At 37.8% G+C, this 22,392-nt stretch overlaps 1 protein-coding gene across 4 annotated transcripts in view; it reads left to right on the top strand.

Annotated features, from left to right (window-relative positions):
• SLC10A7 (solute carrier family 10 member 7) overlaps positions 1–22,392 on the top strand; it is a 255,660-nt gene that overhangs the window by 194,425 nt on the left and 38,843 nt on the right. For all 4 annotated transcript variants that reach the window (XM_073017660.1, XM_007999927.3, XM_073017661.1 and 1 more), the window contains 2 exons: positions 11,154–11,237; positions 21,851–22,016. In XM_073017660.1, coding sequence (XP_072873761.1) covers positions 11,154–11,237; positions 21,851–22,016 — 250 coding nt within the window. The remainder of the gene's footprint in view (positions 1–11,153; positions 11,238–21,850; positions 22,017–22,392) is intronic.

The following is a 22,392-nucleotide window of genomic DNA, read 5'->3' as shown; positions in this document are numbered from 1 at the left end:
GACTTAAAACTTTAGGATTCTACAACTATACATAATCTATAATTTTATAATCTTGTGTGTAAGTGAGTCTGATGTTTACCATAGCCAGCAGTGAGAGCAGTGAAACTTTCCCTGAAGTATCACTTTTTTTTTTTTTTTTTTTTTTTTTTGAGACGGAGTCTCACTCTGTCGCCCAGGCTGGAGTGCAGTGGCCGGATCTCAGCTCACTGCAAGCTCCGCCTCCCGGGTTTACGCCATTCTCCTGCCTCAGCCTCCCGAGTAGCTGGGACTACAAGGTATCACTTTTTACTACTTAGATCGTGTCTTAATTCATCCAGGTTACCGTAAAAAAATACCACAAACTGGGTGGCTTATAATCAATAGAAATTTATTTCTGACAGTTCTGGAGGCTGGGAAGTCCAAGATGAAGGCAGATTCAGTGTCTGGGAAAGGCCTGCTTTCTGGGTCATAGATGGCTGCTTTTTGCTGTGTCCTTAGAAGGTGGAAAGGGCAAGGCAGCTCTCTAGGGCCTCTTTTATAAGAGCACTAATTCATTTATAAGGGCTCCACCCTCAGGACCTAATCACTTCCCAAAGTCCTATCTCCGAATACCAGCACCCAGGGGTTTAGATTTCAATATACAAATTTTAGGGGCACAGAAGCATTCAGATTATCATGGACCCAGTGTGCTTTCAAATACATTACCTCAATTATCTTAATAACATATCTCTCATTTAGGCGAGGGCAGAAATTATTGTTCTTCTTTATTTTGTCAGTGTATCTTCCTCAGTCCATGGAGTTCCTGTCTGTGAGGATAAATTAAGGCCTTGTCCAGCTTTAAAAACTGTACTTATAAATTCATTACTTGGAATTTCATATTAATCTTAGCAAGAGCTATTTCATCAAAGTTGTGTACAAGTGGCAAGTATCCACTAGATTTTAACTTCTAATAGGCCAGGAATTGGAATTGTGCATGTCTTATTCATTACCTTATCTTCAATGCCAAGTATTCAATAAATATGTATTGGAAGGAGGGCAATAGAAAGGTAGATGAGTAATGAATGATTAGAATGATTCAAATGATAAATTAATGGTTAGGAGGTTAGGAACTCAACCTGACTCATAACCTCTTACCTTTTATTTGCTATAAAAAATAAATTACAGTTTTTTAATAACATTAAACAAAATAATCATCCTTTTATTGAGACCTATTGTGTATTGTGAATACTACGAAGATTAATCTGACATTGGTCCTTTCATTAAAGATCTTATGGTTTAATAGGGAAAATAGGACATATACACAAATAATTAAAATTCAACTTAGAAATTATTTCACAGTTATAATATTTCAAAGGAGATTACTAACATAGAAAACACTTCATTAAATAGAAGTAGATTTTTTGCAATAAATTTTCTACTGAAAGAAAATTTTTAATTTGAGGAGAATGAAAAGGTAGCTAGAAACTTCCAATGTTTCTCAACGGATCTCATGCTTACTTCAGTTTTCTTTTCATTTGCATGGTTCTGATTCTCTGTTATGTCTAACATCACTTAAAAATTTGCATATCTTTGCTTTCCTTTGATGTGGTTTATCACTAATACTATGTTTAGCAGCCGTTATTATGGTCTTTATCAGCAGCATATAATAGAGAATATTGAAGGAGAGAGATTCTAAAACTTAAAAAGTAGTATAGGATGGTAATTAAGATGAAGAAGCAACAGGGCTGAGTTAAGCATTTTGGCTGTGAAGTCAGGCGGTTGGGTTTTAAACCCTAGTGAACAGTACTAGGACAGTTGATCAAGCAGTTTGAAACCTTTCCTTCTGTGGAACCCTGTTCTCTACCAGTTGTGCAGTCTCCATAGTAGTTAACTCATACTTTCTCCCCAACTACATCTTGCTTACTCTAAGAAGAGGAATGAAAGGAAGCTACCTGTATATCTAGGCTTCTTTCCTACTCCCTCTGAAAGACAAAGTAGGTCAAAGATAACTGTCCACACTATGGAAACATATCAGTCTAAATCTGTGTAATTGCAGTCTAAGGAAACCATGTATTGGATGTTGTTGTCATGGGCTCAAGCCCCCAAATTCTGCAGACCATCAGTTTATTTAAATAAGTCCATAATTGGCAGAGAAAGGTCAGTAACACTTTGAGTTTTTACCATTAGAACGACAGACCAAAGCCTCACTTCTCCTCTCTCCAGCCATAAAGGACAATTGAGCAAGCAAGACCTCTTGAAACATGTGGAGTGCAAGCTTTGACTGCTGCTGAAAGTCATCCTCGGAGTCATAGGTGACACCATCTTCATATGTGGGGATGGTCATATCATTACCTTGGGGTATTTGACAAACATTGGCCTACATGTTCACCCATTCAGAATCATGTAAGCACCGCTTGAGTAAGTGGGGGCACTGCTAGCTCTTCTATCAACTGATTTTATATGACTTGGTTTCTTAGAGAGCCAGCCCCTCAGCAAGTAGGTTTATAAGGCACTGTGACTATTGGACTGATATACATATATGCATGTGTATTCACAAACACATATGTATACAGAATATATACATACCAGGCTCTGTTTCTAGGCTGACTACATGTTCCCTTGATCTGACTGTGTCTCCTATTAGTTTCCATTTCAGCAGCTCTTAAATTCAATAGGTTTGAATTCTCACATCTCTGCATAAGAAACCTTGTTTTTCTGGGTAGAATAATTTTTATTGAGTAGCTAATTATGGTTACTTGATGCGTAATCCCACGTAACAGGCATGACTAGCTTTGGAGGTATTCACTTTATATGAGAAAACCTAGGTTCAGAGAGATTTTGTCCCTCGAGACTGCACAACTGGTAGAGAATACAAGGCACTTTCAGTCTGGGTCGGCCTCCCCTTGAATGCTCCTTCCAGTTTATGCTCCTAAGCATGCCTCTTGGGAGACACAGTTTTTTGTTTGTTTTGTTTTTAGATGGAGTCTCGCTCTGTCACCAGGCTGGAGTGCAGTGGCACTATCTCGGCTTACTGCAAGCTCCGCCTCCCAGGTTCACGCCATTCTCCTGCCTCAGCCTCGCGAGTAGCTGGGACTACAGGCGCCCGCTACCATGCCAGGCTAATTTTTGTATTTTTAGTAGAGACGGGGTTTCACCATGGTCTCGATCTCCTGACCTCATGATCTGCCCACCTCGGCCCACAGTTTGTTTTAAAACATATTATCAGCACACAATTACTTTTTCTTGAATATTATATCCTAAGTAACATAGGTAAGAGGAAAAAGAAGTGGGCGTAATAATTGCCTTGAAGAAACTTAAAACTTATTTGGGCAAACAAGAATCAAGAATATGGCAGAAATTTAGAGAAGAAATTGACTGCTAAACTGTGGTTCGAACTGTGCTTAATAGGAGTTCATAGAAGAGAGAGGTCCAGGTCAGCGAAAGAGATCAAGGGGCAGCTTTCAAGGCTGCAGTCATCATTAGTAGTTGTATTAGACTAGTATTACTAGTCAGCCTAGTAATTGGCTGTCTATGATAGAAAATTCTTCAACTTTTGATCCCATCACTATGAACACAAACAATGTATACAGCCATTAGTGTCATGTACAATGATTATTTTTTATAATTTTTTTCCAATTATGGTTGCATAATTAATGGACACACATGTGTGAGATGCATAAGATGATAATAAAACCTAAACCACTTGAAAAGATACTAGCCATCTGATTGTCTCAGTTGCTTCACATTGAGTCAATTTCTCTACCTTGTGCTCAGTGGTGTTTGTTCTAAAGCAAGTGAAGACAAATCTCCCCTTGAAGCTGAGGGTAGCTTCTGACTACGGGAAGGGAAGTACCTGGTAAGCAGTTTTCAAATGCTCGAGAGGTGACAGAGGTGACATTGATAAACTTCCTCCCCCACTAAAGACTACTGTCCCAAGAAGGCCTGTTGCGTTGCTGGTCTGGGACTTCTCAGACTTCACTGAAGTGAGCTGGAGACATGGGATGAGTTGGGGCAGTCTTGTCCTAGCCAGGCTTTTCCCTTGCCCTTTAGTTCTTTCTTCAGCACCAGCTACCAGGGCATGCTCCTTGACAGGGTAGGGTCGATCCAGAGTTGGAAAGACACTGGTTCCTTGCTACTCCCTTGCCTATTGGTAACCAAGCTGGAGGAACTTAATCATGTGTTCTCCTTAAGAGAATATTTAGCAATAGCAGGTCCTTTGGTTCCCAAACCACACTCAGGATTGACAAGACCAAATCCTTTGGTCAAAAATTAGGGAGCAAAGTTTGGTCCTAAAGGCCTCTGAGTATCTCTGCCTCCAGCCCTTCATGGCATGGAAGCTCAATTCCTCACAGCTTTCCTCTTTCCTCTAGGTTAGAATAAGCCAATTTACAGTTCATTTTGGCACATTTCACTAAACAGTCTGTGCGGGCTTGAGTAACTTGAACCTATGATTGCGCACATTAAGTTTCCATCAAAGTTATTAGAAGGTAACCTTTTCATCTTACATTTTAAATTAGCATATAACATGGATGAACTGGAGGACATTATGCTAAGTGAAATAAACCAGACACAGAAAGACAAATACTGCATAATCTCACTTATATGTGGAATCTAAAAGAGTCAAACTCATAGAAACAGAGTAGAAGGGAGGTTACCAGGAGCCAGGGAGTTGGAGAAATGGGGAGATGTTGGCCAAAGGATGCAGACTTACAGTTATAAGCCAGTAAGTTGTGGACACTGAATGTACAGCATTGTTACTGTAGATAATAATAACGTATTGCATATTTAAAATTTGCTAAGTAATTAGATCTTAAATATTCTTAAGATCATACACAAAAAGGTAACTATGTGAGGTGATGGATATGTTAAATAGCTTTATTGTAGTAATCATTTTGCAATATATACATATATCAAAACATCATGTTGTACACCTTTAATAGATGTACTTTTTGTAAATTATACCTCAAAACTAAGAAAAGGACAATAACTAGCATATAAACAAAAAGAAAAGTGAAGCCATGTTTTATATAATGTTTTTATATTTATAAAATCTACTAAGCCTCTTTTTTTCTTTATTTCTCAGAGAGGGAAAAAGACTGTGAATATAAATATTAAAAAAGATAACTTCCTCTCCTAAATGTATACTTTCCACACAATAACCCAACTTTAGCTTGATGCATGCAACTGAATCAGTATGGCTGTTTAATAGCCATATTTAATTTTGATAAAAATCATAGTCTTTTTAACATTGAGTCTGTCACCTGGTATACATTTACTTGACAATTTTATGTAAGTTTAGTTCACATGTATCCCTGTGAGAGAAGGAGCAGCGGGAATGAAAGAAAAACTGAACTATATGGTGTATAGGGAGGGGATTGGGGTCTGGGGAGACTCTTCCTTCTTCTGTTTAAATGTTTATCTTTGTGACAGGAAGGAGATGCAGGTATTATGAATGTGTCTGTGTGTGGGCACGATAGTAAGCAAGCGTTCTTCCCTTTCCCTTTCCCCAGGGCTGGGCTCTGTGAGTGATGTGGAGAGGTGGAAATCAAGCAGGAAGACAACAAATCCTGCTCTACATCTGAAGCTGCTACTTTCTGATTTCCTAGCAAAAGAGAGTTAACATTCATAATTCTACAGTATCTACTGTAAATATCTATTCTTATTGTTCCCTGAATGTAGTGCTAATGAAAGTGAAGACCAATCATCAAGGGTGAATTATTTAATACAATAGTGTTTTATAGCTGGGAAGAGACACAAATAGTGTAGATGCCTGTGGCTAATGGATTTCCCTGATAGGAGATAAAAGGCTGATTACACAGCAGAGCAAGTGAAGAACTGGTGCATTAATGACAATTTACAGGTCAGCTCACTTACAGGAGTGATTTAAAATGCACCATCTGTTTTCTAACTGTAGGTTGATAACTGTAATTCTACAGACAGTCAACATCTCTTCATCAAGAATTGTTACCTATTTGTCTTTCTGAGTCTGGTTAGTTTGCCCCATATTATTTTACCAAGTGGACCCCCAGATTATTTCCAGATGAAATAGTTTCTAGATTGAATGGGTTGATAACATCCAATCCTGCTTCCACTCAGTGTCTCTCTGCCCAGTTAGAGAATTAAGCCCTGATGTCCTAGGGCATCCATTGTGTGTATTGAACTAACTTCTCCCTAATGCATCTGCCCTGGCACTAGTTATGTACCATCCTTGGGAGAGTCGAGAAACCAGTCCCTCCAATCATTTTCTGTGTTCTGTGGTTTGCCCCCTTCCCCCTCCCCTCATCCCCCTCCTCCCATCCCTCCCCCTGTCTTTCACATAGGCACAAAAAGAGGAGTCCAGCTTTGATTTTCACTTATGTCCCCTTTCCCTGTTTCACACTGTACTACCTAAAACTAATGTGTAGTAGAGTGTAACGAGTTAAGTGTGAGGGCTTTGGAGCTACACTTGTGGGTTTAGATTCTGTCTGTCACTTTCTAGCTGTGGTGACCTTGTCCAGGTTGTTTAACTGTTCTGTGCCACTGTTGCCTCTTGTGAAAATGAGGGTAATAATAAAACCAACATCAAGGGGTGCTGTGAGAATTAAATTATTCCACATGCAGTAAGCATTTAATGCAGTGTCTTCCTCTCAAAAGAAGACATACAAGTGGCCAACAAATACAGTTTAAAAAAAGCTCAACATCACTAATCATCAGAGAAACACAAATCAAAACCACAATGAGACACCACCTCACACCAGTCAGAATGGCTATTATTAAAAAGTGAAAAAACAACAGATACTGGAGAGACTACAGAAAAAAGAGAACACTGATGCACTATTAGTGTGAATATAAATGAGTTCAGTGTCTGTGGAAAGCAGTTTTGGAGATTCCTCAGAGAAGTTAGAACTACCATTCAACCCAGCAATCTCATTACTGCATATATATTCAAAGCAAAATAAATCATGTTATCAAAAAGATACATACACTCACATGTTTATCATTGCAGTATTCAAAATAACAAAAACATGGAATCAACCTAGGTGATTAGATAAAGAAAATGTGGTACATATACATCCATGGAATACTACACAGCCATAAAAAAGAACAAAATCACATCCTTTGCAGCAACATGGATACAGCTAGAGCCCATTATCCTAAGCAAATTAACACAGGAACTGAAAACAAAATACTACATTGTTCTCACTTAGAAGTGGGAGCTTGGATATTGGGTACTCAGGGACATAAAGATGGCAACAAGAGACACCAGGGACTAATAGAGTGGGGAGGGAGGAAGGGGGCAAGGTTTGAAAAACTGTTTGGTACTATGATCACTATCTGGGTGATGGGATAGTCTATATCCCAAACTTCAGCATCACGCAATATACCCATGTAACAAACCTGTACGTGTACCCCTTGAATCTAAAGGAAAAGTTGAAATTATTTAAAAATAAAACAAAGCAGTGTCTGGCACATGGAAGTGCATGATAAATGTTACTACTGAGATTATAGAAGACAACTGGTTGGGAGACCTGGCTGATGATCCTTTCTTGGGTCTGTGAACTAAGTAGAGGTTTGCAGCTTACCTGAATGAAGTTGGAAGAATGGAATGAAAACATTGGCAAGCTTTTTCCGCCTTCGTATTACAGTCATTCACTAATTGACACACATTCGTTGAACACCCACTATGTACTAGATTAGTAGTTCTCAAAGTGTGAACCCCCAAGTCAGCAGCAGCAGCACCACTGGGGACCTTGTTAAAAATACAAATTCTCACCACAACTCCCATCCCTCTCCCCAGGCTTTTTGAATCAGACAATGTGAGGATGGGGAAATCAATCTGTGTTTTAACAAGCCCTCCAGATGTTTCCAATGTGCTCACATTTGAGAACCACTGCCCTAGATGTAGAACATGGTCACTCTGCTGGGCATTGGGACTGTAAATGTGAATGATATAGTGTCCCAACCTTCAGGAGCATAGATTTGTAAGCAAGAACAGCCAAGGATTCCAAGAGGTGCAATTCAGATACAGAGAACAGTGGTTCACAAAAGAGAGGGTGGCCAATTCAGCATTTTGGGAGGAGGTTTTGGAAAGAATTCCTGAAGAAGTAATGTTTGAACTGAGTCTTGGAAAAAGACTCATACTTTTCCAGTTATAAGTGGGGGAAACAACATTCCAGAGACAGGATTGAGTGCATGTATACTTGGTGATGGACAGGCATGCACACCGACCTCAGCTTTTAAAAAGCAGCAGCTTGACAGGAGGGGTTTTGGCGTTTTTGTCTACTGTTGTATCTGCAGTGTCGAGAACATGCCCCTAGCTCACAAGAAGCACTAAGTAACTACTTGAATGATTGAATGCACAGATCCTAAATTGCCACATACTGAATTTTCGTGAATGATTTCTTCTCAGCATAGGATAGTAAAACAAAGAAACCAAGCTAATGATGAGTTTCCTCCTTTAAAGTACTACATATTTCTGCAAGAAATTAGCCAAGGACTGGATTGCTTGCTTAACATGCTATATCTTAAACCATGGGTTGACAGTATGAGACATATTACTTTTAAATCTGCCACGGTACTTGGTGAAGCCCAGGGCACTTGCTTGATACAACCTTCTGAACCTGAAAACTTCACCTGCAAATTACTGCTGCTTCTCATAAACATACTGATCTTTACAATAGAAACCACAACAGGTTCCCTATTAAAATATGAAGAACCAAATACCCCAAGCAGCATATTTCCTTCTGCTTTAGTTAAAATCACCTCTGCATGCAGAATTATTGGATTTTGTGTCTCTCTAGTCCTGTCCTCACAGGCTGCGCTGTGCCAGATGCTTGCTGTTCTGTCTTCTGGATGCCAGGGCATACTTCATAGCATCAGAAACTTCCCCAGGGGTCCTCTGCATCTTCATACTGACCACAGTGACAGGTCTGGTGGCCAATTCAAAAGAAAGGACTTATGCCAAATTAGACTCCAGTACTGAGGTTTCCTTCCTTTCAGAGCCACTTCTGAGGGAGCCATCCTGAGGGATTTTGTCCCCAGCATCCCTGCCATACCTCGTCTGGCTTCGTGTACCCAGTTAATTACATCCCTGAGTAGCTTGCTCTGATCTCTGATCTGACAGAGCCTCAGACGAAGGCTGCTGTAACCTGTGTTTCCAATCAAGTGGATCAGAAAAGGGACCATAGAGATCATGGACAACCTCCTCAACCCATAGCCTTGTTCCACTGTCTTCTAAGAACATGCGGTTTCCAAACATTGAATATGCCAATGGTCTGGTATGTGAAGGATGGAGACATTATAAATATATAATATTTTTTAAAACCCAAGTTGAAATGGGTTTTTCTTTATTTTGGGGTGCTTAAAGAGAGAATATAGCTTTGAAATGGTTATTCATTTAAAAAATTTAAAAACCTAATAATTAAAGTTGAGATAGAAAGAGGAGCCAGGGATATGTGAATCACTGAAGCGATTTCAGGCAGGAAATATCGTCTTTTACATGAAGATTATAGCTTAATTTTGCTACCTCTCTCCAAGTTCTATAAACCTTAGGAATAGAGCATTGAGCTGGACCTTCTTGAACTTGAAAACTTTGTTCTTTAAAGTTTATTTTTCTATTCATCCAGTGCCTCAATTTATCTGTAGAATATATTTTTTCTTTATATCAGTCCTTGCTCCAGGAATATCCTTAGGGTTAATATTTGTGGAGAGAATGTATTTGTTAAGCACCTTGTGCTTCAGAGACATAGTTGCTTTAAAATAGAGCTTAATTATTAGCTTTTAATATTTTGGTTTTGCATAAAAAGAAACATCTAACAGCCATGCAACATTTAACACACCAGGAATCCTGTTTGTTCTTTACCAGTTTCACTTTTTCTGTTTGTCTCTCTTCGTTTTAGTTTATATTGGTTGTGGAGAAAAAGGGCTAGAGACCACCAATTTTTATGGGTTAAATAAACAGCCAGTGGTCAGTGTTGAAGCTGGTTTTCAGTGAACACAGGGCCAGTGATGGCCAGACATATGTTCTTGGCATTTTGAGTGCATGCAGACTGGGGCTGAACCTGGGGGACAGAATTTCATATAATATGTCACAGGGGAGAGATTTCGGTCAACCATTCATGCAAAAAAACACTGCTCCCACACCACTTCATTCAGAGCTATTGACTTCAAGTAGCTAAATGTTTGATTTCTTCTATTTGACATTCTGTACCCTCAGTCATCACTACTTCCGTGTCCTTTCACAAAAATTATTTTCCAAAAGATATTTCCAAGTGTAACTAAACTTAGGTAAATATGAAAATTTAGATTTAGTCTGCAGGGGAAAGGTGAAAAGTAAGTTCCAAGGGCCAATTATCGACGGTTTGGTAAATCTGGTTGCAAAATGAACCTGTGAAAGAGAAAAACATCTATTGTTTGTCCAGAGAAGTTTGAAAAACAGAGGAGGTTTTGACCAACACTAAAAAGTTCATGGGAAGACTTAGCAATTCTTAGTGATGGAGGCTAACATGAGTGTGTTACTGTGTGTGTAGATAAGCACTCTTGTGCTGCAGGGAATAGCATCTTAATGAACCTGAGATTGTAATTGTTAGCAAAGAAAGAATCAAAAAATTAGGAAGAAGAAAAATAGGAATTATAAACAGTGTTAAAGCATACAAATTTAGGGGAGCTATATTGAAATTTTAAGTTGAAAAATAAGTTATGTTTCAGGATTTCCCATTTGCTAGACCTCGTGTAAGAAAAAATTCTACGGGATCTGAGATTCATTATCTTTGTTTTGAAGGAGTTGGAAAGTTAGAAACTATTTCATTTGCATAAATAAAAATGTTATCTTGATAAGGGAATGAGACATTTATTTTAGATGTCTACAGACAGGTGAAATAAAAATCACATAAACTGTAATTGTTGATGAAATATCATGCCATATGATTATAGACTGTATGAACACAGAATGACTTTACTAAAATAATAAGCAATTTAGGTTGATTGCAAATCAATATTTTTCTCAATCTTAGTCTCCCAATAAAAGTTATATTTTAAAATACTTAACAGTTTTTTGTGTTGAATTTAGAAAATTAGAGGTAACTTCACTTATTCTTTGTAGATAGCTACCAAATTTTTGGTGCACCTGAGAGAATCTATTTATTGCATTATTTATAAACACTAATGCTTGATAACCGATTCAAAGTAATTCTAACTCCTAGTTTCTTGTTTTACAGCTTGGTTCATCTTCTTCTGTGCCTTTCACATCTATTTTTTCTCAGCTTTTTATGACTGTTGTGGTTCCTCTCATCATTGGACAGGTAAGGCCTCCAATTCTATCTGATCTTTTCTTTACGGATCAAACTGTGAAATCTTACATAATGTCAGAGCAGTTGAGAGAAAGGATATTCAGAGGGAGGAGATAAATGAAAATATGAGACTAAAAACAGAAGTTTCACCAGTCACAGTATTCTCATCTTTTTTATTTTTTAAATTAATACTAATCTGCTTTACAGTTAGCTGTATACAGGGACCCCTGCTAGCTGTATATAGGGACTTCTACACAGAGTCTTGATTTTTTTAAAATTTATTATCTCCTCTTTGTAGCTGTGTAGCTACCTTGAAAACATCTAGCAAGTCTTTAACCTTATTCTGCAACTTTTGATAAGGTCTCCATGTTTATGACCATCGTTGGGAACAAGCATCTATCTTTGGTTGGCGATAGACTCCTCCAACAGCAGTTACGTTTGTGACCATGTAATTGATAAACAGTTTAATACTATTATCTCTTAAAGTTTATCTTAGAATATTTAGGGTTTACTTTGTCATTATTATTCAATTGGACTAATAAAAATTCCATTGTAACTTCTTGTAACAAGTTAGTAGTAAGCATATAAGCACACAAATTTTAAAACAAGTGCATTTTTTTGGTGGTTGTTTTTTGTTTTCTGTAAAATCATAGGATGCCACAGTATTGGAGTATAGAATTTAATGCACAACTAAAGTGAACAAGTCTTAGGAAAGCAGTACATTAAGAGCAACTAGATTCTAGACTTATTTCTGCCTTTTATTTGCTGTGTTATTGTGGGCGAGTTATTTAATCTCCCTAGCTCCAGGTTCATAATTTATTAAATATTATGACAATAATATCTATCGTAAAGGGCTGTTGTAAAGATTAAATGAAATATGCATGCCTGTAAAGTTCTTGGCATAGAACCTAACACAGGTAAGTGCTCTGTAGCTTCTATCATCATAATCATTATTTCCAAATTCCCTCCAAATACTAAACAGGAAACAAGTATTTGAAATATTGAATATAAAAAATGTATGCATAGGCTGGGCATAGTGGCTCACGCCTATAATCCCAGCACTTTGCAAGACTGAGGTGGGCAGATCACCTGTGGTCAGGAGTTCATGACCAACCTGGGCAATGTGATGAAACCCTGTTTCTACTAAAAGATACAAAAAAATTAGCTGGGTGTGGTAGTGGGTACCTGTCATCCCAGCTACTCAGGAGGTTGACGCAGGAGAATCACTTGAACCTGGGAGGCAGAGGTTGCGCTCCAGCCTGGGCAACAGAGCGAGATAATGTCTCAAAAAAAAAAAAAAAAAAAGACAAGAAATGTATGCATAGACATGTAATATTTACATGCTGTCTTAGGTCAGGTTCTCTGGGCAACAGACTCAAAGACAGAGGTTTTTAGGCAGGAAGTTTATGAGGGTGTACCCTTGGGAGCAATAGACTGAATAAAGTAGGATGGAGCTGATGCAGTCCCAGCAAAGGTCTCAGTAGATCCCATGGGGAACTCTGGAGCTGGGATGACCCCTCAGAGTTGTCCAACCTTAAGGCAAGAGCACCTGGTCTTTATACTCTTACACTGACCAGTCATTAGATACTGGCTTCCCTCCTACCCTCCATGAGGGCTGTGACCTTGGGTGAGTCTGCTCTCTTAGGCTGAGGGCAAGTCCCAAAGAGGAACTCCACTGACATATTTTACTCACCCAACACTCCCTGCTGCTGTGGGTATAAGCACCTCATTTCTGAAGAGAAGGATCTGGGTAGTGCTCCACGGCATCCACAACACATGTGCTAATTTTTTTAAAATTTTATACTTAGAAAAGGGACTAAATTTAGCATAAAATGGGGGATTTAAAAGTGCTTTAAGAATAGCATTTAATTAAATATAAAATGATACTTAAAAAATACTTCTCCCACAGTGCTGATCACATAACAGAGATTCTGAATGAATGTTACATCCCTGCCTACCTCTCTGACCTCTGCCACATTTCCCACTTCCAGCCTCCCTGGCTTTTTTCAGTTCCTGCTCATTCTTTCTGTTTAGGGTGTCTTTCTGCCTACCCTCCCACCTCAGCCTGTTTCTCATTTGACTCTTTAATGAAGCTGCCTTTGAACCATATAGCTGGTATTTCCCTGATTTTTCTTCATTGCAACACCTTGTTTGATTTTTCTTGACCTTTCTCACAAAATATACTTATGTTTAGTTTGCTTGTTAACAGTTTGTCTCTGCCATTCAGCTGTCAGTTTCTTGAGTACTGGAGCCATATTTGTTTTGTTTATCATTACATTTCCAGACCATAGGTACCCAATAAATATGTGCTGAAAGAGTGAGTGAAATAATGAACAAGCCAGAGTTCTATGATCAGTAAGGGATATGCTTTGTTGTATAGAGGTATAACTGAATCTACCTGTACTTCTCATCTTCACACAGTTTAAGCTGTGGATTTATATTAGTTTATATTCATACATATTTTCTTTGTTCTGAAAATAATTCCATCTAATAATTTAAAGCTCATGCATTCTTCTCATAGAGATCTTCGAAATTCCCCTATTAATAACAAATGCTTGGCTTAAAAGATACAGACAAAATATCTGTGTATAGGTTACTTAATTTTGTATGTATAGAGTGATATAATGTATGTAATTTAAAAACATTTATCCTGAAGGAATGATGAATTGTTAGATGGCTCATTCTTCATGTACTCAGTAGTAAATAGCAAAGTATTCAGTAAATTATAAAGTAATAATGGTAGTCAAAAGGTAGTATAGGTAGCTTTTTGTTTTCTCTTAAGTGTTTTAGATACCACAGTTCTTTGATGGCTCTTTTCGAGGAGAAAACCTATATGCTTGCATCTACCTGCCCCTCCTCTTGTATTCTGGTCTTAGGAATTAACAGCCACCACCCTGTCTCCACAGCTAGAAACCACCAATCAGCCTTGCCTCCTCCCTCTCCTTACAGCCATACTCCTTTACCTCCAGGCAGTCACTTCATCCTACCATTTCTGCCTCAGAAATCTTTCACACCTGGCCCCTGCAGCCCTGGTCACACTGCTGGAGAGGATGACACACCTTCATCATCTCTTGTCTAAATTATTACACCTCCTAAACCTGTCTCTCTGCTGTGAGTCTCTTCCAATTCCCATCTAATGTCTTTACTCCCTCCAGAGTAGTCCTAAAACACAAATCAATTTATATTATTCCTCTCCTTAAAAACATCCCCGTGCCTCCCTGTTGCCAATTCCTTGCATGGCCCCAAAGCCCTTCACAGTCTGGCCCAACCTGCTTCTCCAGTGCCACTTCCCACCAGTCCTCTCCTTAGGGCTCTGCTTTTCCCATGCTGCGTACTCATCATCCTTCACCTGGCCATGGCCCTTCACTGCTCTATGCCTTCGACTGTACTGCCAGCAAACTCCTACTCATTGTTGAAGACTTGGTACAGAGGTACCCTCCAATGTGATGCCTGCCTGCTCTGACCTAGACTGGCCTCGATTAAATTCCACATCTCCCATAGTACTTGATTCATAATATTTATCAGGAAATAATATAATTTATCAATGAGCTTCCTAAAAGCAGAGACTATATCTTCTTAATTTTCCTACCTCCTTGCTTATAGTAACTCTCAGTATATATGTATGTACTTAATCTGTAATTTCATCCTAAGTAGTGGTCTCCATAGGTTAGTATTTATAGGTATACTTAATAACATATTCAAGAGTAGGGTGTAAGATGTATAAAAAGATTGACTGACTGAAGAGAAATTTGAATTTATCTTCAGGGAGCCCCTAGCAGTAATTTTCCCTAGGTTGCCATTTGTTCAGGATATTTTTAGGTCTGTATATAGTAGGTACTCAATAACAATGACTTACTTCTTTCCTAGTCATCACCTGAAAAAACATATCTGGAAAAAAAAAAAGTGTATCTTTTTTAAGGACACTAGTTCAAGAAAAAATAAATTTTTCAAACTTTTATGTTAAAGAAAAGCCATATTTCTAACACCTCCTTTGACTTTAATCTTTGGATGAACTGTGCTGTAACTGACACACAGGTACATTAACATAAATGATAGAGCCACACGTCTGAGTAGACGTTATCATATAAGTGCTGCTGCATGATCCTCAGGTCCTCCAGTACCATGGAAAAGGGGGAGCATTCCACAGGCAGGGGTGCCCAGGGCAGGCAGTGTCACCTCAGCCACCTCCTCCTACAGTCACAGCCTCACAAGGTCATCTCTGCCTGCAGTGGTATAGATTGTGTGGTACACAACAATGCTGCATTTAAAAGAAGTGCGCCCACCTTACAGGCATCATAGGTTTGAATATTTATTATTAAAATTGTTCTGGCAGGAGGAAATAAAGTATATTAAAGAAGGGATTTTTGTAATACACACAAAAGTGCTACGGGGCTATAGCAGGCCTGTTGGACCTTGATGATCAATCTCAGGCAGCCCACTTCATAGCCACCATACCTGTCCTCACCTACTAAGCTCACATACTCTATTCAGTAATTCTTTAGTCTCACCAAGACCCCAGATTAACTGACCTTTCAGTCACCATCCTCATGACTGTACTTCCCTTCTTACTCAGCTTTGATTCCTTAGTCTGCCATTATAATCCCTCCTTGGCAAATACTGTCAGCTCCTTCACCCTTTCTCCCTTTGATGTACTTGCTCAAAAAGCCCCAACCCTGGTTAAAGCCAACTCTGCCTACTCCACGCGTGCAATGGAGCTGCTCAGATTCCATGGCCTGTCATTCACCTCACTCCCTGGCAGAGCTCTCAGCTTCTTCACCTCTCCATTTTACCTACTTCACAAAGGCCCAACCCTGCTTCTACTGGAGCAGCTGAGCTGAGCTTCTCAGAAAGCAATACACATTGGTCTCATCTTGTGTTAAATTCGTGATGCCAAATTTAACATGTCATCTAACACCTACCAGAAACCCTACCCTACTTCCTTATAATGTTCCTTTTTCTATTCTTCAAAGGGATTGTTACCTTATCCTCTATCTTCAAGTCCCTTTTACCTCCCCAACACTCTCCCACTTGCCCATTGTACTCACGTCTCACTGACTTTGCTTCTGTTTCTCAAACATGCCAGTCTTGTTCCTGCCTTAGAACCTTTGCACTGACCATTCCTTCTGCGTGAAACACCTTGCTACCTTTCACATCCTCTGAAAGACCTTTCCCCACCCTCTCCTTGGGTGACTACCCAGTAGCAACTCAGTCACTATCATATCATTTAGTTTAAACTGTGGCTTAGTATGTATCATTATTTTGCCTCTTGTTAATTTGTTGTTTTGATTTTTATTTCTCTCTTAAACTAGAATGTTAGTGTCATAAGAGCAGGGACCTTGTCTGCTTAGTTTAATCTCTTGATTAATCTTAATTAATCTCCTGATTAATCTTAATCTCCTCAACTGTGTCATGTAATCTTTGAGGACCCCTGTTAGCAGTACACATATGTGCTAGTTCAGAGGAATCAGGTGTACTGCATGTCAGGCTACTTTCACAACTGTAACTAGGAGTGCCGAATTATGAAAATAAACACTTGTATGGATTGTTACATGCATCTTTTAAAATGAGGTTTTATTATTACTGGTTAAATAGAAAATGGGAACTAGAGGGAGAAGAAAAGACTAGGAAGTATGAGCTGAATATATTTTTCTTAATCTTTTATTGGTGATAAAAGCTTATCATTCAACTTGTGATTTATATTTCTGAGAGTGAATTTTATTTTTCTGTTTCCCCATACAATACTTCTTTTTGGTTTAAATCATTGTTCACTGACTCTGATTTGATGGGAGGTGTAGTTTGGTCTTCCTCACTGCTTGGCTGCACACACGGCTCCTAGGCCTTACTTTCCTCATTTGTAGAACAAAGTGTTTTATATCTTCTACCCTGAAGGTGCTATGACTCTGAGATAAGATTAATCTTTCCATAGATGGCTAGGAGATTGTTCCTCTGTCAATCTAGAAAGAAAGAAAATTTGTGCCATCATAGCATTTTCTCTTCTTTTCCAACAAACCTTTTCAATACATCTAAGTGCTTGAGACAAATACTTATTTTGTGCATTATATTTAAGAGTGGTATACAAATAAACAATGAAACAGAAATTCTACCACTTTTTATTTTCCACCAACTTGAATATTTTTTAAAGCAGCACACTAAAACCTACTTTTTCCCTATAAATTAATAATAAAAAAGCATATTTATACATTATCATTCATGCATTCTCTGGTCTTTCCATTAGTGATTTGTTTCAGTTTGAGATGGGCCTTTCATGTTAAATAGTCTTCCATTAAAGTTGAAGCTAGTGTTATTAATACTAGTAGAGTTTTACACTTATAGCATTATATTAGATATGAACAGTTTTCATTGCTTCACCTGAAAATTGCTTTGAGAGAAAAGTAACAGTGAGGTGTACTGATAAATAGGGATAGAAACATCATCAAACTGAGACTCGGAAATAAGAATAGTGATCATTTACCAGGTACAGGCCCGGTCTGTAAAGCATTTTATATTTATTTAATTACTTAATCCTCAAGACAACTACTGTTATATCACAGACGAGGCACACGGAAAGTAAGGAATTTGCCCAACATCACAAAGTAAGGATTGGAGCCAGGACTCAAAGTCAGGCGCACTGTAGCTCCAGAGTCTGTACTCTGAACTCCTGTGCCATGGTTCCCTCAGGAAATAGGGGTCGTAGTCCTACTCAGCCACCTCCCTAGCTTTTCAGCATTTTATGCGAGTTGACTTGGTTCTCTGTGTCTGTTTCCAACTGTAAACTCTGCAGAATAATAGTGTGTGACCTTTCTCATGAGAATGAAATGAAGTAATGGGGGGAAGAATTTTCAAAGAGTGAGGTAGATAATAAGTGTTCATTGTGCCCATTTATTATTATTATTGTTTATGCTTTTTTGCAAAGTGTTTTCTTTTGAATCTACTCAATATTTAATAAAAATAAAGAAAAGTGTTATAGAAATTGGATTTGATTTCATATCTGACTTTATATTGCAACAGAATATTAATATAGAAACAAAACTTTATGAAACTATATGGATTTCGTGCAATAGAGTATAAAAATTGAAGAAACAAACTGAAACCACCTTAAAGAAAAATGTTTTAAAATTCAGACACTTAACATGAAACATTATCTATCCTATATCCTTACTCAAAAATCAATTTATGAATAGGGTAAAGAAAGAATAGAAACAAAAAGCAAGGAAATACTTTAACAAAAAAATTAAGAAAACTAAGATGATGGGTATTATACTTTATATCTATCTCAGTGAATCGACATTCTACACTGAAGACGTGTCATTTTTACAGGTTTCCAGCTTGGAAATCATGCAGGAATTGATATATGGCTCCATTTATTAGAAGCACAGAGAGTCAAATTTAAGTTTTCCTTTATCCTTTCCTGCTATTTAATTTAGAATAAGAAAATCAAAGTTTTGAAGGTGAGACAACAAAATAAAAAAGCTTCTATGGAAGATTTTTTCCTTCTCTCTTCACAGGGAAAAATAAACAGGTTAATGAGGATTTGTCACTTAATTTTGAACACCTACATTTCTCTGAGGTCTGAGGGCAAATGAATTAGTATAGATTCTGAAGGAAGATAGAACTGGCCACCTCACAAGAACGCCTTTTCCCACCTCATCTTGGATTTTCTTTTTTCCCAAGAGAGAATTCTGAGGCATCTATATCAGGTTGTGTTGATCTGGCTCAAGCAAAGTGCTGTTTCCTATAAGGTTATTAAAGATTTCTATAAGGCAAAGAAGTTTGGAGAATTTTAAAATGACATGAATTCTTGATAAATACAGAATGATTGCATCAAAAGTGTAAGTGGCTAAACTAAGAGAAGATAAGGTTTCCTGGAGTTTATATCCAAAGCGTATCTTTGAGGCATGTCAACACTACTTCACCCAGTTTTTGTTTATGAAACATTTTAACGCCTGTCTAGCTACATAGTGCAAAAGCAGCTGCTTTGTGAATTTAATTTTAGAGGAAGATGGAAAAGCTCTGTGCAACCTGGCAAGATATAAAAGGGTTTACTTAGAAAATACAGACAAATATCACAATAAGACTGGAAATGCTGAAAGACAATCTGCTTTCCCCTAGAGTTACTGTTTTACTTGTACATCTATCCATTCCCAACTTTCCAGTTCTTTTCTTTATTGAGATTAGGTATCCACCATCAATTTATTGGAGTGTTTAGAAGAAAGACATTTTGTCTAGAAGGATTCTGGACCTGGGAGACCCTGTTTCTTGCCATACTGAGGGAGTCCTATTCTACTATGAGACTCTAAGTACTTTGCAATGAAGAAAGAGATTATTAGGTTAGCTCAATCAAATTACAGTTGGCCCTTTGTATTTCTGGGTTCTGCATCTGTGGATTCAACCACCTGCAGATTAAAAAACTTGGGAAAAGACAATAAATAACAATACAATAAAAATAATACAAAATTTTTAAAATACGGTGTAACAACCTGCTACAGTATAATACATGTGTAAATAGTTGTATTAGGTATTATAAGTAATCTAGAGATGATTTAAAGTATACAGGAAGGTGTATGTAGGCTATATGCAAACACTACACTTTTCATCAGGAGTTTGAATGTCAGTGGATTTGGTATTCACAGAGGTCCTAGAATCAATCCTCTGTGGATACCAAGGGACATCTGTATTGCTCATATGGTTGATTAATTATTACAGATTTGTCTTGGGTTTTAAAGTGGTTTTCACTTACAAGTTGCACCTCATTCATATTTATTTATTTTGTTGGAGAGCAATGCTGGTAGGAGAGGAAGACACTTATTTTTGGAATTGGGATCATACATTCTATAACCTATTGCAGAGAGGAACTTTTATGGTGTTTTTAACCATTGTGTATTAAAACAAGATTGAAGGGCAGCAACAATTTCAATAATTTCATGTAATTTCCATTTATTTTATTTCCTAAAGGAGTTGAGTTATATTAAATTTGGGCAGCTACCAGTTTTATACTACCAAACACAATAGATTATGAAATGACCCTTTAAATGAAGTCCCTCTGTAGCCTTCCAGTAACCAGCTACCCACCACCCCTGGTGACATATCTGATCATGGAGACACCTGGATACCCATGATACCTATAGCACTATTATCCAAAATGTGTGTTCTAATACATCAGTCCATAATGCTGTGTGACAGGACTGTTCTTATTTCTCTCTACATCACTGTGTTTTAAATTTAAAGAAAGAAATGAATGCTAGATAAATTACTATGGTTTGGGATCACTTCTATACTCCCCCCACCTTCCCAAAAATAAACCCCATAATATTTTATAAATCCAGGTGTGGCTTTAATTACAAGATCTACTTTTTTAAAGAAAATTAATTACAATTTTTTTAATATCTAACACACTTTCCACTTATTCCCACGCCACCTAACCTTCAGGGTTTTGTACGTATACCTGGTACCAAATGGTCAGCTTTCTGCCAAGACTGCCTTTAATACACCGTCAGTTCACTTCATGAGTCCCTGAGAACAGCTGAAGTTGATCCAACAGCCAATTGTTCAAAGATTCTATTGAGAGTAGTTTATTTTATTCTTGAGCATCTGTAAAGATATGCTCCATTGCGAATTAAGCCTTTTTAGTGACAGAGTACATGATGACAGAACCCCATCAGCCTTATCAGGAGAAGTTCCCTGACCTCATTATTGCTAATGGATCCATGGTAATTCAGCCTGTTGTGAATTCTCATGTTCAATTATGCAGGATAATGAGTGACTCAAAACTTAATATGTCTCAGCTATCGTCCTTATGATAGGACTTGTACAGCTTCTTTCAAAAGTGAAATAAGGTTTTAAGTAGAGTGGTTCACTTTTATGTCCAAACAGAAGTTATCACTAATATTCAGATGACCTGATTTTAAAATAAGACAGAATTGCTCTATAACTTTATATTTCACTGATCCTTTTGTAGGAAAGTTAGGACAGGCTTATTCATTTTTAAGTGTTAATTCTGGAATTCTAAAAGTATGCAAATGGCATTTGTCTTTGGATTCACAAAAACTCTAGATATTCAGAGTTTGAATTATTTAAACTCCCACAACACATGCACTTTTGCTTTTCAAGCATGAGTTATAATTTAATTAAAAACTTCTGGTGCATTGCTAGCATTTTAAATATTAATATGTTCCATGGATCACTTTCGATTATCTACTGTCTTGAAATTCTTGAAGATGTCAGATTTTTAAGATTCCCAAAGTTGCACTTGGAATTGTCTGTTGAGGCAAAAGGGACTGTGATAATTACACACATCCATTAGGATCAGCAGAGGAGATAAACTTTGGGGAGGCTTAATGGGCATATCTCAGTGACAGCTAGCAAAGAGCATTTGGCATGATTAAGGATGGATTTGAATGCAGTTGAAAATATACTCTCATTATGGACACCCAGTGGAAGTTGCACTACAAATGTTAAATTCCCCAGAAGAAGAGTAGTGTGGCAGGGAAGCTTTGAAATCCACTGTGGCCATCAACCAAATTATTCTCTTTCCTTTATGTCTTTCTCCTGTCAGAAACACTTTGTGATGCCCATTTCAACTCCCTACGTCTCTGAAAAGAGGCAACCTGTTGATCTCTGTATTTCAGATTGTCCGAAGATACATCAAGGATTGGCTTGAGAGAAAGAAGCCTCCTTTTGGTGCTATCAGCAGCAGTGTACTCCTCATGATCATCTACACAACATTCTGTGACACGTTCTCTAACCCAAATATTGACCTGGATAAATTCAGCCTTGTTCTCATACTTTTCATAAGTAAGTTGGCAAATGGGATAGCCTGGCTATCCCTCAGTCTCCTCAATAGCAACGCGTAGCACTGTGTGTTCTCTAAATTCATGTCTACTGTTAATTTGACTAGAAATGAATGCTTAATTTTCTGTTACATTTACTCAGTGACTTTATTCTGTTCTTTTAAAATACATCGGCTTTACACTTATATCTTAATTTCCTTTGTTTTTGAGTCTGCTGCCCCATTTTCTGATTTACAGTAGTTGATGTCAGATGAGAGAAGCCTTAATTTCTGTCAGATGCAAATGTTAGATTGAGCACTGTGTCACCAATTTAGTTTATAATAACTTTAAACTGATCTTACGCCTTACTGTGATTTAAAAACAGGATTTATAATTTATGA

Source organism: Chlorocebus sabaeus, chromosome 7 (genome assembly GCF_047675955.1).
Source record: "Chlorocebus sabaeus isolate Y175 chromosome 7, mChlSab1.0.hap1, whole genome shotgun sequence".
In the NCBI taxonomy this organism is placed as follows: domain Eukaryota; kingdom Metazoa; phylum Chordata; class Mammalia; order Primates; family Cercopithecidae; genus Chlorocebus; species Chlorocebus sabaeus.
Note: the sequence above shows the minus strand (reverse complement) of the source record. Positions and strands in the feature narration are given on the sequence as shown.